Raw genomic sequence first — 17,900 nt, 5'->3', positions numbered from 1 at the left:
CATAACCGGTTTTACTCTGCAGTTGGCAATTGCAGGGCTCTTTCCATGAGGAAGTTTGATCTTCACACTCCCACCCACAACTAAGGAGAAAGTGCCAGATTTCTTCTTGGAAAAGAGATTAGACAGGGACAGGGTCCCTTTCTCTTACTGAGCTGGGAGCAGCACTTGTTTCACATGCGGGGCTGGTAAGATTATTTTACCAAGTGAAACCAGCTGTTCAGAAAATATACACCAAACCTCCCTGCAGTACAGCTGTACATCAACTGGTTTCATTGAGAATTTTGTTTCCAAGAAAGGTGAAGTATTGTGTTTCAAGATCATTGCTCTTGGAAATTATGAAAAAGGTAAGGGGGACTTGAAGCAGCAAAAGGCTGTGCTGTTGTATAGATACTCAGGTCGTAAAACATAGCGTTCTCTCCATCCCCTACCTGTGTGAGGGGATATGGAGTAGATTAACTTTGATCTCTCGGTACATGTAAAATTCAAGTCAGTGACATTGGTAATAACTTAAAATGAAGAGTGCACGTTGAAATGCTTTGCACACCTGAAGAACTCACTACTTGCTATGAAAACAAAACAGCCTCTGAACAATAGAATTTAGAGGTAAACATTAAAAATGTGTATTTGATAGATGTTTTATGTGGTGCTACATGATAAGCTCCATGGAAACTGCATCACTTCCTTTCTTTGTCAAGTAAAATGAGAAAATTAAATGCTATATATAAAAAACCTATAGGCAATTACATTATAGCACTTAGTGTTCTGCTGTATAAAAATGCAAAGAAATAACTTCTTTGAACTCTGACATTTTCATTTCCAAAATTAAACCCTGTTTGTCAGTTTAGGAAAATGTCAAATCTTGCAGGACAGAATGCAGGCCGTATTACAGAAGAACCAGACAAATCACACAGTATTTCACTGAAGATATAGCTACAGTTTTATACAGAACTGGAAGAAGAACACACAGTCACCTAGTTCCAGAAAACACTTCCTATAACTAGTAAAAAAACAACCAACCAAACCTTCCAATCTATCTTATAAGCAAACCCTTTTTTTTCTTTTTTGCATGTAATTACAGTACGGTGGAGAGGTACAATTTACTGTTGAAAGAAATGTCTTCCTCTCCCTATCTCCCTCCCTTGCCCTATCCTGCCCTTCCTTTCAGTGGAGTGGCTGCTTCCACCCTGACAACATTAATTTGATTTGAAATGTCATTGACATAGTATAACATTGACCTTCCCCAACTAATGGTCCCTAGTTACTATTGCTAAAGCTGTTTCACTTCAAATGCGATGTACACCAGACTAAATGAAAGAACTGGCAGGCAGGATATTTGAAATCAAACTCATTGTATTTAAATTATAGATTAACAATTAGCCGGGAGTCCTCAAACAATGTATATAGATAAGCAAGTTATGCTCTGCTGTTAAAATGAATCTGAGATATTAAATTCAATCATACAGCTTTTGACAATATTGTACAAGTTTCACACGGATAGTAATGACTAACATTGCTTTAGATAAGTGCTTTGAAGGCAACTCCATTTAAGAATGAAGAGAGCAATACAGTCCTGCCCCCCATGTCAGCCCAGCGGTCGTGTTTACAAACATATCTGATGTCAGGGTACTGGCTCCCGAGTGTTGCAAATGAACAGCATTCCATACTCCAAAGGGTGTCTGTCTCATAATCCCTGAGGCTGGGGCTGGTCGATAATGATGATGATAGGAAACAAAAGAATTGGGTTATGGATTGGCCCTGTACTTCAGCGGCTTTGTAGAATGGATTTAATTGCAGTGAAGCTCAGAGAAAGTACAGAGAATGGAAAACAAAACAATTCCCTTGTCTGGTCAGTTATGTTCATGACCCCTATAATCCTCTGGATAGACTAACAATTCTTTAACAGATCTCGAGGAAACTTCGGTTACAATATTCTAATTTTATTCGCTACTTATCCAGAACTCATGCATTAATCTTATTCCTCTTTTACTGCTTCCTACCTTTGCCTTCCTCACAAACACATCTTTCCAAACATGAAGACGATACCTCATTCTCTTTTCCTCCTGCTATTCCACATTTAATGTGTGTTCTGCTTTTTTATTCTTACTCCATAAGTGCAGAAAATGCATTGCTTACATACATCAAACCTTCCTCTTCCATAACTCTGGAAATAATTTTTAGTCATTTCAGGAGCTTCGCTTTTCCACTGAGAAGAAACACAATTTACTCAAAACCTGTATCATTCCTGCCACATTTTGTCACACCCTGGATAAAGCAGAAATTTTCTCCTCCTGCTCTTTCAGTGAGGGCCCTTAAACAGAAAGATTTGTATAGCTGAATGGACATTCTTCATAGTTCTTCCTTTTGCTAATATGAATAGCTTTGTTATTGTTTTCTGATTATAGGAGTTGGTGGAAGATAATGGAAATAATTATTTATGTTGTTGTACATAAAACTAGAGAGAGTGATTAGGCTGCTCAGTGACTGCTAAATCAATCTTGAAAATACAGCAGATTTCCATCTCCCTTTGACATGCGAGTTCCAGTTGGGTTAATGATGGCTACGCTGCAAGACAGAGGGGGAGCCCCTTCATTCAATTTGCATGGCTTGGCGTTTGTCAGAAAGACAACACTACAGACACCCGTGTAAATGATAAAACACCACCAACACATGTTTTGGGATATAACACAAATTCACACATTTTTCTAAAGCTGAGTGAATACATACTGTGTTATCTCTTGTTCAATAAGGACAGTATGGTGTGTTTGCTACTTGATTCCTTATGCTGATTGCTTTAAGTCTAGCAAAGGGACATCATCACCTCCTCCTCCGCCTCCTTCTTTTCCTTCCTGCCTAAGAACGACTTCTGGGATTGTCACTCCTTTTTCAGTTGACTGGGAAGCAGCTTTTGTTGCACTGTTCTTGTCTTTCTTTACCTTAGTGATCACTTCCGTGTAAGAGATTTCCTCAGTGAAGGGCTCTGCTGCTGCGAGCTCAGAGGCGATGTGCGCACCGGCTTCCTGGATCCCCTCTTCACCTTCAGCTCCTGTTCGTTCTTTATTTTTTTTATGGATCTTGAACGTCTCCTTCGTTGGGGCAGCTTGTGAAATGGTTTTCTTGATCCTTATGCCAGATTGTTTCAGTCTCTCTCCTGACTGCCTGATCCTTTCTCTCCTCTCAGGGGTCACTATTCTCGTTCGAAGCCTGTTTACCTTCTTGCCAAAATTTTGTCTCGTCTTTTGGATATTTTCCCTTGAAAATGCCTTTTTGATATCATCTATGCGCCTCATGCCTGATTTCTTGAACTGGGTTGCTTTGCTTTCTTCGATATAATATTCTTCATCAGAGGAGAGGTCATCAGGTGGGAAGAAATCGTCCTCCAGAGTTTCACCTGGTGTCGTCTCTTTGATAACAGAGAGAGATGAAGGACACTCCGTTTCCTCCTGTGAATAAAAGCAGAGAGTCATCCTCCGGCAAGTGTGTTTTAAAAGGATGGTGATTCAAGCATTTTGTTTGTTGGCTTGTAGTTAATTAATGCTAACTGAAATGCAATATTGTAACAAAGTAAAGTAGGCTTGTACCGCTGTATGTGATCTACACAGAATACAAATGGCAGAAGAAACCTTTGCCAAGATCTGTAAAGACATCACACCTGCTTAAAATTTTCTTGCCCATGCGGTTCTACCTGAAACTAACGAATGCCATGGTCCAACGTTTACTGGCCCCTAATGGCTTTCAGAGTAGGAATGTCTACTTCATGGGGGCTTTTTTGAAACTGATCTGCTTCTCAGAGGTTGGACCTAGATCCGTTATCCCTCACCAATAAAAGTAGACACCCTATAAACAAAATAGGCTCTGGTGCTTGTGTTAGCTGTACACTCTTCCAAATGAGTGCCTCAATGACAGCAGTAGTTTCAGCCTTTTACTGTCACCAAGACAATTGTACATTTTTGACTGATTGGAACTTAGCAAACATTTCTGGTGCTGCCCAGAAGGGGATGAACCCCAACATATTAACTTACATGTGCTGGCTCCACAAAGGGACAAAGTCACTAAAAAAATGAGAAGTTTTTCGCTAAATCCGGTTCCATACAATTCACCCAGCACCTGCACCATTGCTGAGATGAACTTGACTCGTTCTATTTGGAAAAATACAAATGACCCTGAGCAAGCACCTCTGTCTCCTGTGGTGAGTTACATGACCTGTATGAGTATGCGGTATTAGATATTTATATTATACACATGATACACATTAGCTGCATCCTTGGTAGTGGTGACTATCCCAGGTATCTTAGCACTGGGAACGTATGTAGCCCCTCCAAAGAAAGACTGCTAGAGGCTCAAAACTCAAAGACACACAGAAGACTTCCAAAAGCTGTCCACAGTAAATAATTTGCCAAGAAGCACTTAGGGGTTAAGGACGTGCAAAAAAAAAAAGGAAAAAAGCTTAGGGTAAGGAAAGTTTTCAGCAGTACAATTTATCTGAATGGGGAGAATCTCCTAAGAGAGTTGATCCCCTGATCTGAAGACTGCTGTCTGCACGGACATTACAAATTTGTGGCTCAGTGTCAGGGAGTCATTTCTGTCTAGAAGTACTAGCGTATGCAGAGTAGTAACCCCATAACTTGTAGATGTATGGGATGGACAATGCCAGCCCCTTCTTCCCTACTATTTATACGCGTGTGCATGTGCTCTTCTCCCAAGAGAAGCAGCCCTTTAGGGTGCAGACAGGTACAACAGCTGTATAACACTTCTGTGAGCTGTTTCCCATTAGTACTAATTGCTTCAGCTGATTTCTGAGGCGGGACAGTGTCTGGGCTCTATACTAAGTGTTATTACCTTAATGCAGAAAATAGAAGAGAAATTAGAAGTTGTGAACCTGTGGAGAATGGGTCAGTCTTACTGAATATTTTGCTGTGAACTGATCTCCGGCCAAAAAGATGTCTGTCATTTTTCACAGTAGCTCATTAGTAGCAAGTCCTGTTTAATGTTATTTTACAGAGTACTAGTAATATGTAAAATAAAATACATTAATCTATTTGGCAGATAAAACTCACTTAAGAATCTGTCATCATGCCTCGGCTTCATTAAAAGCCCTTTTGTAAAATAGTTGTTAACGTTCAGTAAAAATAGGGATGAGTTATGTTGCATTGATTACAGCAGAATGTTATTCAACTCATCTGTCAAAATCAGCAGGAACAAAACTACAATGCTTTGCTAATAATCATCTTCATTAACATGTGCAAATTAACATTAATTACATAAAGACTTCTATATATAAACATAATCCCTTATTTTCTCAAAATGAACTAAAACACAGCTGGATAATAATTCCTCAAAGTTTGTAAATTATAGCCCACTCCTTCAGCTGAAAATGTTTCCAGAATGACTATTCTGAAATTTCAGTACATACAGAAAGGAGTACAATATGGTGAATAGGGTATGCTTTTCATATGAAGATTACTTGTCAAAAAGAAAGAAGGCAGACAGACTATTTTCTCTGCAATATTTAAGCCATCTTCCTATGGAAGAAGAACACATTTTTTCTGTACTTTTTGTCAATTATTTGCCAGATTTTTATTGTATTTAGCTTTGCAGTTTATTACCTAAAGAAGAGACAGCTTTAACTTTCATGTACGTCTTAGAAGTAAGACATGAACAGTCACGTGTGAGATGAAGGCCTTGTAGACAAAACACAGAAACTAGAGCTGCGGGTCCTGAGGAACATTCTTCATTCTGCTGCAGACTCTGAGAATGATCTTTGCCAAATCTCTGATTTTCTCCTTTTCCTTGGTTTCTGCACACATCTTGCAGAATCAAATGTTGCAAGGCTAAAAATTAGTGTGAGTTTATATCTCCTCTCAAGATTTGTGGATGGAAGATGTTACCAAAGTGGAAAGTATTAGAGGAACTGGCTAGCATGTTAGGAGGGGTTTCATAATAAAAAGACATTGATTTAGGCTCAGTAGGAGAGCTTTCTCATCTGCTTCCTTCTTTTTTCCTGCCCCTCCTCATTTCTTCTTATTGCTAGATATCAGTGGGGTAGAGAGAATATAGGAGCTCACCTTTCCTGAAGCAGGAACGATAAATTTTAACACCAGGTGGGAAATTGATGGGGTCAAAGCATATAGCTACCAGCTCATTTATAGACTCACTAAAAGCAAAGACAAAACACCTACTGATTTCAGTTGTACAGGACAAAGCCCTAAACTGGGTGACAGCTTTCTTCTTGGTTTGAAAGCAGATGGGGCTGGAAATAGCAGGACCGGGCAGCCCAGTCTTCTGAGAGGGCGAGATGGAGTTGAACAATCGGTGGTGCTACTTGTAAGCTTTTAGTTAAAATTCTACTTAAGTGTTGTGCTAGGAAGGACTCTTATCTGCCACCACCACCTCATGGGAGGGAAGGAAGGATCTTTACATTTGTAAGTGCTCAAATAAAAGAGGACAGGAGGTTATTTCAGAGTAAAAGACAATACCAAAGAGTTGGGTATTTTTAACCTGATTTCTTGAGGAAAGAGGCATGCAGTCATGTGGTCTGTCTATTGGTTACTTCAAAGAACAATATGAAGGACATGTAATCTGTGTCTACTGGCAAAACCCAAAGATATGCACACACCAAAACCAGAAACCAAGAAACGAATCTGTTGAAGCTGCTCATTCCCCTTCCCTTTCATCGATCCTACCAGATGGAGCACCTGGAGAGTGTGGACCCTGCAGAGGGTGCCCACACTGGTCCCGGTATGCTCATTGGCCTTAATCTCCTGAAAAGTTCATCCACCTCTCAACACACTGAAAATAGAACTGGCCCTTTCAGAGCAAAACTTTTTTTTTTCTTCTCCTCCAAGAAAAAAAAGTCAGAAAATGAGCGATGTAAGTGATTGATATGGAGGTCGTCTTGGTTTTGTACAAAACAAAGTGTAGCATACGCACTCACATTACTCAGCTCCCACTTTCTCACCCCTACACAGTCTCGCCACTACCACGGAAACATTTGGATGTTTTCCACCAATTTGAGAATGGAGCTGTGCTCAGACGTGAAGAAATAAGCTCTCTGCTGAGGAGCTGGCTGTGTTGTGAGTCACTCTGTCTGTCTCCCAGCTGATGTCTTTCCTGAGCAAACACACCAGTGGCTCAGGTACCTTGTTTGTAGATTGGGACCTGATGTTTTTGGCAGGTGACAGGGGTGCTGAGAAGCGGGCATGTGTGTTATGAATGGGTGTAGGAAGAGAGAGGGGAGAAAGGAGTCGGATTAGATGGTGTGTTGTTGAAACTGGCAACATTTCAGAAAAATGCGCGTGTGTGGAAGGAAATGAGGTCTGGAGGGAGAAAGGCTTCAGGTTCTGTGGTAGCAGAGGAGGGATGGAAGGCATTGGTTGAATGATAAGGGAAAAGCCTGGAGACCTTTGCAGTTCAACCAGACAGGGAGAGAAATACAGAGGCCACAAAGCTGTAAGAATGTTTAAGAAATAACTTTAAAAAACAAAACGTAAAGATATAACATCGTAACAGAACAATCACACAATTCAGGAGTGGCTGGTGATGCCTCTGGCACAGTAAGTTGGCTAAGAAAGCATTTTAAACCTGAACTTTGGCTTTTCCTAGTTTTTTAGTATTTAACTTCTCAAATATGCCTACCCAGAGAAGTCTGATTTTTTAAGGACCTGGCTGAATACAAAGGAAACACATGAGTAAACCTTAACTTTGCTGAAGGCAGCCAGCACAGCATTGGTTTGAATGGATGGCTCTGGGGACAGTGAGTATCGAAACCCAGATGTTTCTAACACCAGGTTCCCAAGAAAATCTGACTCCTTCATTGTCATTTTCTCCCTCTGCTCCCATTTCAATTTAATGCACAATTAGAAAATTTTCAAAGGGCCGCAGGCCTTTTGATGCACAAACTTTTCACTGGCTGCCAAAATTCTGGCTGTTCGGCACCAGCGCCTGAGGGCGTTGAGCAGTTTGCAGGCACTGCTGGTATCCCCTCATCTCACGGAAGGAATCACAGCAGTAGCATTTTTCTCCCATAGGATATAGCAAAGCTTTTATGAAGGAAGGCTAGCGCATCTGCTCCTTAAACTGCGCATAGCGCAAGGTGCAGCATCTTCCTCACCTCGCAGAAACCTTAAAAACAATAGGTAAATAATCTTTGTTGTGGCAGTGCCCCTAATCAATGTTATGAGACTCTTGAGGTGGCGATGCTCAGATAACTGAAAACTACAGGGGAAAAGAGACTGTCTCAAAATGTGCCCACTTGATAACCCTGCCTGCGCAGTCGGGCTCTTCTCATCTCTGGGCAGGGAAAGAAGGGAAACGGCAGAGCAAATTGTTTAGCCGTGTCTCAGGTATTTTGCTGCAGTGGCGTCCTGGCAAAGATCAGGTGGGCTCTAATAGCACCTTCCTCCCTTACTGCCACACAAAGGAGCAAATAATCCAAGGGGGCTGCTGGAAGAGGAATGTCATGCCTTCCGCGTGGTCGGTGAGTCTGTGCAAAGGTAAAAGTGTTGTTACAAAAATTCCCTCACAAACTCATGTTAGCTAAATCTCCACTCTTTATCTTTGTAAGTACAGATGGGATCAATAATTAATAGCAGCAATAGTATTATTTTCATTAAAAAAAGGTGTGCTGCTAATTTAGACAAAGCAGCGACACTGTACACCCATACTTTGGCTTTAAGTACATTAACACTTTTAACGATCATGTCCGTAATAATTTAACTATAATGCCATTTAAAAATAAAAAAAAATAATGGGATATGAGAGCATTTTAATGAATGTAGCAAGTTGAAGAGCTTTATTCTCCTTGCCCTTTCATGTTTTTTTGCACACCTATCCTGGGTTTGTATTTCAAAGCCCAGACTGAGCTTCTAGAGTGAGCAAGGAGTAAAAAAAGATAGTACATTTGTCTTACAGGTAAATATATGCTAGAAAGACTATAAAACAGTTTTGCATTCTCTTTTAAAATAGCTTCGAAGTGTAATTCCAACAAGCTTTAATTAACTGTTATCAGCTCTCAACTATTATCTAATTTCAGTTAAAACCTTAGCAGAATAAAACCTTTTAAAATACAAAAAACAATAGCAGAGAAAAACAGAAGGACCAAATAAATAAATTATATATATTAAAAAATCATATATTATACATACAAAATTACATATTTTTATATATCTCTCTCTATATAAAATCAAGACTCAAAATGCTCCTAAAGAAATTGCTCACAGCAAAAGATGGGAGGAGAGACAGATGAAACTCCGTAACTTGGAGTCATTGTGTTGTGCGGGGAAAAGGTCACGGCAAATGATCTTTCAGCCTGGGGATGTGTGACAGGGAAAGTGCAGGTGATGATTAACATAAGCACAGATGGGACTGGTGATCACCTGACAATTCTGAAGCAGAGCACGAAGCAGCGAAATGGTCGAAGGGGACTCAGCGCCTGGGCTGGCGCTGCTGCTGTGTCTATGACAACTGGTGATGCCAATGATTGGCAGCGTATGGACAGGAAGCTCCATCGCCACAGTGGTTAAATAAAATCCTAGAAATTTGCATGTTAAATGAATGATTTGTTATTCAAACAGGCAGCCGAGGTAAATTTCTAAAATATCTCCTTAAAATTGTTCTCTAAATCAATACGAAACCACTGATGAATAACCAATTACAAATCATTTGGTACTTTTACTCATATTCTAACAGTTAAGAGTGAAGCTTTATAAATCTCAAGCGATCCTTTCATTTTTTTCTGCAAATATGCCATTTCAAAATCTCTGCCATCAGGCCAAAAAGCTGCTCAGATGAGAGAGAAATAGCATTATTTTAAAAGGGCACCTAAGGGATTTTATCAAGTAAAGAAGATAGAGCATAAACACTTCAGCACGTAGGACTTTATGGCCAAGTGCTGTTGCTTGTGTTTAGAATTATTTTTACATAATGAAAAAGCAGCCTGGCCAGAACAGTCAGCCCCCCTCAGTTCTCTTTTGTGAGGTCTAATACACATCCCCTTTCTTTAAATTCTGACAGAAATGCATTAATTTAACCAGGAGCATACAATGACTATAAAGAACCCCAGCTCATTCTCTCATTATCTGACTGCAGCAGGCTACAGACAACGAGGAAGCGTTACCCAGTTATACCACCTCACTCGGAGAAGCCCTTGGCTCTGGGCCACCGCATGCTGCATAAAAAGGACTTCTGCAGCTCCAGGGGAACATTGAAGCTTCAGACTTACTTTGCTTTGCTATTGTTGTAGGGAGCCAGCCTAGGGAATAGTCCTGCAGGTCAGTCTGCAGGTTTGCAATCAAACTGGTGAAATTTCTCACTTCCAATTTGTCTGCGGATACCAACCCTTTGTGAGCGGAGGAGAAAGAGAGATCACAAGGTGTGATAAGACAAAAAAATATGTTTGGTAACGTTTTGATTCATTCGTTCATCACAAAGTGACTGCTCTTGCAAGCCAGCTAGAGCAGGGAAGTGCTCTCAAGTACAACAGAAACTCAACCGCTCATGAGGAGCTGCTGAACTCCTCTGCCCAAGGAACCATGTCTCCGTATGAACTTGTTTCTGGACTCTTAAGGGAGAGAATTGGTACTTATGAAGCAGAAACTGTGTCCAGAAGTAGATGTCTACAACAGGTCAGGCGAATCAGGTTCCATATGTTTCTCTCTGCTCGTTTGAAGGAAGCCTACAGGCCAAATGTACAAACGTCTGCATTACTGATGTCTAATACCTGGCAAGATGGATCCTGTCCCAAACTCTGAACTTGCTGCTAATGACTTCATATATCCCTCCCATCTGGGCCTGCACTGTTCTGATGAACTTTATCTACTTTATCTACTACTAAAGGAACAACTGCAACATTCGGCTATCTTCAGTAGTGCTGAGAATATAAAGCCCATCCACATGTCCCCAGAGTCAAGTGCATTCCTGAAGCTGGGCCTCAGGCACGAAGGGTATCACTGAAGATACACATATGCCCACAGCGGCCAGCCACAGCTCCTGTCGCTAAGTGACTCCAGGCAGCCTCTGGGACCATGGGGAAGAGGCACGACAAGAGAGGCTCGTGATGTAGCTATACTCTTCTGCCAGCTTGCAGGGCAATCACAAGCAAAGCCCTGAAGAACTGCATCCAGTGCAAATGTAAATTAACATCAGTTGTTTCCACCACCCAATGTTAATAGGAGGAGAAAAATCAATGACAGCCCTGAGAAGATGACTGCCTGTCCCTTGTGAGGATCACCACAAAGGAACAGGTCTGGGGACTCCAGTTACACCAGATCCATTGGTGTAGCGTCAAGTTTATAATCTGCTATGAACACAGTCCTGTGAAATATGTAACCTATTTTATTTTAGGAACACAAAAATGGCCCAACGGCTGCTTTATTATTTTTTTTAATTTCCCTTTCTCCTTTTTACTTGTGAACACATCCCTAGAAATATAGGTTTTCTTTAACTGGTTGAAAGCTGTGATTTCTTTTTCTAAAAATCACAGGTAACTTGTGATCTTGGCTGCTGGCAGTGCTTTGGCACCGGCCCTGCCATGCCACCAGCGGCTCGCTGCACCACACGGGGCCAGATCAGCCCTTTGAACTCAGGGACTGGGCTTGACACTGCAAACAAAGGGCTCTTAGCGCGCTCTCTGACACAACCGTTTGGTTTCTTTTATTCTCAATGAAGGCAATTACCTGTTCCGGCTGTAAAAATATTTATATAAGGTTTCTGCCACAAGACTCCAACAAAGGCCCTGTGTCCTTGGGCTGCCAAGGCCTCTGTGTCTGAGGACAGTGCTCTGCTGTCACAGGTAGTCAACCTACGCCATCTTTTTTTTCCATTAAGCTTTCAGACTCCACTTTAGTAGCAATTTAGGTTTTCTTCTCTCCCTGTGGGTGCTAGCAGAAGGCTTTGTCCAGACTCTCATGTCCCCAGGGCGAAGAATCCATTTCTGGTTTCTGACGTGAGATGAGTCATGGACAGTTTACACCCATTTCATCTTTTTGCTGATGGTCTTTACTGGGCTCCTCATCCATGTCCCATGTATGTATAAAGGACAGCCACAACCTCTTTTAGCCTCTTTTCTTGCTGGACTAAACCAAGCTAGGACCTCCTGGTGTCCTCTCATGTAGCCGGGCTCCCCATTGCTCTGATTGGCCTGGTAGCCGTTTTCCAAACCTGTTCGGTTTGGACACAAGTTACTTCAACAGGGGTGATCAGAGCTGTACGTGGTAGTCTGGGTAGCTCTGAAGTGTTTTGGACAAGGGCACTGGCTGTCTCGCTCACTTCTGGAAATATCTTTCCTGAAGCCTTTCTTGCCCATATTTGACCTTTTTAAGAGCCTCAACATCAAGTAAGCTCTCAGTCATCTTGTGAGCAAGTAATACACCATTTTCTGTCCTTTCCAAGCCGTGGAGCCTCAGAAGACGAACTAGCAGCACGGGCTTCTGCTAAGTACAGGAATTGACATTGTGTACGCTTAGGTTACTCCAGCTCTAAAGATGATTTGGTTTCTTGTCTATATTTCTTTCTCTGGCCCCACAGCTCCTCATTTTGAGTGTTATTAGTATCCGCACCTTTTTCTGTGCCAAGATCTTTAATGAAAATATTACACAATTGACAAAGACAGTCTTAGAAGCAAACCCTTTCAGAAACCCGTCACAAGCCTCACTTCCCATTTCAACACAATCCACTGTCAGCTGTTGTTTTCCCAGATTATCTGTTATGAGGTAAGATATCAGGTACACAAATATGAGAAAGGAGAAACCTCACCAAATGTGAGTTACCTAGCACAATCTGCTCTTGGTGAGCTATTTAACTCCACAGTACTAACGATTCTGTTCTGCAGAGCCCCTTCTGAGCCTGCCATTCTTACACCTGAATGATACCAGACAAATGGCAATAGTTCAAATAATTTCCTTTGCCTTTTTATTAAATAGAATTGTTATATTTGCTGTCTTTCATGTCATGGTTACTCTCACAGGTTTTTCTCAGAATAGCTGTAATTAAAACTCCATGCTGATGGACGGTGACTTTGTGTACCAGGTCTTTCAGAGTCTCTTGAGCTGGTGACACCCTGACTTTTATTGCCACTTCAGATGGAAGTGCTTCGACTTCAGATTTTCAGATTATTGTCCCCATCTCGATCTCACCATTTTTACTGTCCAAGTCATTATGCTGCAGATGGTCAGTGGCCAGGAAAAGCCACTTATATTTTAATTTATTTATGCTTAATATGAGTGGCATACAGAAGGTTGCTTCTGCTATCCTCTCACTGTACGTGTGGTGGAGCAATCACAGGGCAAAAAAAATGGTTGTAACACGGCTGTGTAGACTAGTCAAGACAAAACATTACTAGGTTTCTGACACGTCCACTGTGACTGTCCACTGATTTTAAACGTCAGAAAGCAGTGAGTGAAACAAATGCACGTGTCCCTTCATAGGAAGTTGTTACTCATTTACGGTGCTTATGTAAAGTAACAATAGAAAAGAGCCCAGTAACTGTAACATGGAATTTCTGGTGCCTGTATGCTCACATTCAAAGAGGGACTTGCAGAACATGCAGAAAAGCAAAAGAACAAGTTCTTTCAGGATTAAAAGAAAAAAAAAATCCTCTTTAATTTCTGAATAATTTAGTCAGAATGAGTTCAATTGTTAGATGCTCTTTGACTGCAGAGAAACGAAAGCTCTCACAGCTGGTTATTCAGACTAACCTGAACAGAAGTGAACAGTGACCTGTACAACTTATAACGTCCTTTGCGTTCCCTACTATACCCTTAGGGCACATTGCACTCCCGGGTCAAAGACCTCACTAGAAAGTCTGAAGTAAACTGGCATTTTTAATCATGCAGTCAGCCTGGGGAGGAGAGCTGCCTGCTACCAAATCTTTTCCTCAACCACATGGCCCTTTCAAAATGAATGCTCTCTGTTTCCTTAATCATTATGCTCATGGATAATCACTTTCTCTCTTTTTAATACGAGGATATTGCCAACTCTTTTCATCATGGCTGAGGTCTCTTGGGACACTCTCCTCCAGCCAATGATCCTTTTCAAACTGCCTACTCCTTCTATTAAAGATAAGATCAAAGCTATCCTCTTGAAAGAAAATCTTTAGGATTTAATTGGTGTTTCCTTTTTCCTCATATGCCAATGTTCTGGCAAAAGTTAAAACTAAAACCCACATGCGGTCACCCACGTCGGCATTCAGCACCGGCTACACACAGGTCATTGACTCCATCACAATGTCCCAAATGGCTCATCAGAAAAAAATCTCACTACAGATGAGCTGTCACTCACAACCACCAAGTAAACAACTTGGTTATACCCATTTGTAAAATATAGTGAAGGGCGTACGCTGATTCTGTAGCTATTAAGAGACTACCACTCATCGTAGCCAAGCTTCAGTCATTCAGGTCTTGGCACTCCAGCAGTATGCTTACACTGGTGTAAATCAACAGTGTGAAAATCTCTGCACTTGTGTGAAAGAGATTTTCACAAGCATACCTGTGCCTTAAAGCTTCACTGCCCTCTTGACTACCTAGCAAGTGACAGTTTTTGTGGAGCGATGCAGTTCTCCTTCTCCAGAAAAGTGTTAAATGTCAGATCCTAGGGGGATCAGCATGCCTGCCCCTTCTTCCCTGTGCAAGAGGGAAAAGGTTCTTCAATCTACCTTACAAAAGGGATGGAAGTTAAAGAGGAAGTCATTCATAGTGTCGCTGGCAGTTCTCAACTACCGTAGGAAGGGGAAGCTAGAAAGACAGAAATCAAAAATGCTGTTTCTCTTCCTGAAAAGTACCACCTGAGGTCATTCTTGTCTGGCAAAACCAGCAGAGTTCAGAAACTCTGAAGGTGATTTTTCGAGAAAGTACACATTGTGAGAGCCACCTTTTGTATGAAATATCTGAAAATAACAACAGCTGTTCTTTATAGCTGTGTGTAAATCCATTTTCACCATATTTTACTACTTTTTTAAATACGCAACAACTCATGTGTTGCTAGGAGAAAAATTTACATTATGTAATGAATACTGTTTTAAGAACAAATATTTTCAGAGCATTGATTCTGCTGCAGTCATTATGGTAAAGGCCCATCAATGAAACGGCATTATGCCATTAACCAGGGGAGTCAGAGATATTTATTACCTTTAGCTGGGAAATGATTTGCAAGAAAAAAGCAAAACTGCCTGTTTCCTATTCCATCATGATGCTGCAGCTTGCAATAATTGTAATAATAGGCCAAATCGTGCCCGTGCTTTCTCCTGAACATCCATAGTAAGTCATGCAGTCAGAAAATCTGGGAGGCACAATTTGGCTGCATATGGTACTAGCATAACATTAACAAGATAACATTTCCTACCTTTTACTCTTTTTTTTTTTTAGCTATTTTATCCCAGTAGTAGAAAATGAAGTAGTTAAGGAAGCTAGATTATGCAGAAGAATGTCAGCTGTATACGGTAGTGAATAAACTCAGTGGAACACACAGCTCCATTCATTGCAAGTAGATGTTATTTATGTACAAACAGATGCAAGACCGGGGCGTAAGGCTGGGCGAAGGGGGCGCATTGTGCTACTCACGAGGGCTGGTATTTTCAAGAACGCCTAATGATGAATACGACTCATTTGAAAGAAGCTTTGGGGACTTGCTGGTATGAAAGAGAAACTATGCTTCTGGCAAAAGATTAAACACTCTTACTTTCTATTGACTTGGGGAACTGGGAAGTTTCAGCAAATGGCAGGATCAGGCCGTTAAACAAATGAGTTTCACAGCACTCGCTAGCAAGTGACAGACCCCCTGAGCTGCCTTCACTGTCTACTTGTATGAACGTAGGCAAGATGCCGCCGCTTCATGAAACGCCTCTTCAAACACAATTGTTTATAAGAACAGTGAACATCCTAGAGTGAGGTCAATGAAAGAAAATGTGTGATTCGCTTGCCCAATATGACTGGATGAACAGTGCTGGGTTAAATCGTTTCCAAAGTAGAGCATGCAAGGGACTATTTGTTTTCATGAGGGGTTTGTGCCTCTGAGCTTTAGTTTGTGCATATACAGCCTGGGCAATGCTCAAGTTAAATAAACCATATGTTTTAACATTCGTGTTAGAAGAAAGTCTGCTTTCCAGAGATCCCGCAAACACTTTCGCTATTTGTATGTCTACCTAATACGGTGAAAAAAATAACAGGGATGAATGTCAGGAATGGTTTGTATGACAAGATTTACAGGGCCAGCCTCATATTACCTTTCAGAGAGGCAACAAATAGTCCTTGCTGATCTGCAGTTAATCTTACACGACTGGCTCAGAAACCTACCAACACTAATAATAGACCGTGTGTGCTGCCGTCAGGAGGTTCATGCTGAAAGGCACTGTAGAGCGCAACTCAGTGTTAAAGAAAGCATAAAATAACTCTCATGTTGGACAGACCGCGTCTTTTGGTTCATTAACCACTGCCTACCAGCAGCCACCAAGGAGGTGACACAATGACAGCACTACAAGCAATTAGGTTTGCGGTTACCTGATAGATTACGACCCGGAATTTATTTTTCCTCAGCATGTCCTCTTGTTTCGCTTCCACCTTCCGCACGCTGGCACTCTGCCTCTCCACGCGTGCCCGCACCTCCTTCACGGTGGAGCTGACTTTGCGGGTTTTCTCCAGTAACTTGTTCACTGTGTAGCCGGTATTGCCATGAGCCTGGGAAAGCTTTAAAATGTCAATCTGTATGGTCTTGATGGCGTTCTCCATCTCCCTGTGCCTCTCCTCTATCCTCTTCTGGCTCGCCTGCACACTGTCCACAATGTTGGCCACTTTGTCCAGGACCGTCACGATCGTGTAAGCTGCATCTTGTTCTTCTTCCTCCTCGGTGACGCTGGAGAGGCGATTTTGGTGGGTTTTGTCAGCCTCCGGGGTGATTTCGCGGCGATCCATTTTGCCTGCCTTCGGCCGGGTCGGCAGCAGGCGAAGTTTCGGTGATCCTGCCAGAACGATTCTGGCGCTGCTGCAGGGAGCCAGGGCGACAGCTGGCCCCGGCGATGCTCAAAGTAGGGCGTGAAACTCCGCTCCTGGAGCTTGGTCAAATACTTCTGACTACAAAATATCCACACATGATTGTTCGGATACTTTCAGCAACATGAACCCCCTAAAATTAGGAAGCAATGTCTGGAAAGGAACATACGTTTAAAGGGTCACGTTTCTGTACTGATGAAGTTATTAGTGTTAATCCGGGAAAGTTAAGTAACTTACTAATTAAGCAGGAAAGCAAACTTGCATATTTTTAACGATCTACTTTTGTTTTCGTGTTACTCGAGTGCTTTCCTCCAAGGGAATTCAAAGAGCCGTCAGGAAAATGAACACGGTTGTTTTTTCCCAGCAAAACAACTCCAGGTCTTCAGCTTGCTGCCATTACCACATGGGGTAACAAATAAACACACTAAACCAGAGGCAATATAGTGAAAACGTTGTATTGTGACATGCTTTTCCAGTTCAAAACGTTGAAAGCATTTTTTTTTTTTTATTGAACAAATTATTAAATCCTACATGCAAAACTTTGATAGCCTAAACTACATGTTAAAACAGCTGAACACATCCTATTCACACTTTATCTCGGGATCTCTCAAACGACAACTAACAGTCTATTAATATAACTATGACCAGCAGACTAATTTGGATGGACTTCTTTAGCTCTTGAAAATACTCTATACAAGAGCACTAGTAATTCATTCACTTTTATTATTTTTTTTATTTTAATCACAAACACTATACAATCTGTATTGTAGGTGTTAAAACATGTATTTTCTTTAAAAAAGTTTAAGAAGTATTAAAACAGCTTTAACAGTGATAAAGTAGGCTTTATTCCAATTATTTGTGTTCAGTTATTCAACACCAATTTTTACAATACCTACATCTACCAAGACCTACTTCTTTTGCACCTGT

At 41.4% G+C, this 17,900-nt stretch overlaps 1 protein-coding gene across 1 annotated transcript; it reads right to left on the bottom strand.

The window, feature by feature from the left end:
- Nucleotides 1–832: 832 nt before the first annotated feature.
- CAVIN4 (caveolae associated protein 4) lies at nt 833–16,983 on the bottom strand. The gene is made up of 2 exons (XM_082479201.1): nt 16,485–16,983; nt 833–3,440 (listed from the first exon to the last, which is right to left on the bottom strand). Exons 1-2 carry the CDS (start codon nt 16,893–16,895, stop codon nt 2,778–2,780), a joined length of 1,074 nt encoding a protein of 357 aa, XP_082335327.1. The 5' UTR covers nt 16,896–16,983; the 3' UTR covers nt 833–2,777.
- Between the last annotated feature and the right edge of the window lie 917 nt (nt 16,984–17,900).

Source organism: Vanellus vanellus, assembly GCF_965231255.1.
Source record: "Vanellus vanellus genome assembly, chromosome: 2".
NCBI classification, from domain to species: domain Eukaryota; kingdom Metazoa; phylum Chordata; class Aves; order Charadriiformes; family Charadriidae; genus Vanellus; species Vanellus vanellus.
The sequence above is the reverse complement of the archived record's forward strand: the minus strand, read 5'-3'. Positions and strand labels throughout refer to the sequence as shown.

Bases quoted from the DNA above. Each gene is read 5' to 3' on its own strand.
- CAVIN4 (XM_082479201.1), bottom strand. From the start codon at position 16,895: ATGGATCGCCGCGAAATCACCCCGGAGGCTGACAAAACCCACCAAAAT. The intron at 3,441-16,484 runs GTAACCGCAAAC...TTTTATTCACAG, and splicing joins TCCGGGTCGTAATCTATCAG to GAGGAAACGGAGTGTCCTTC.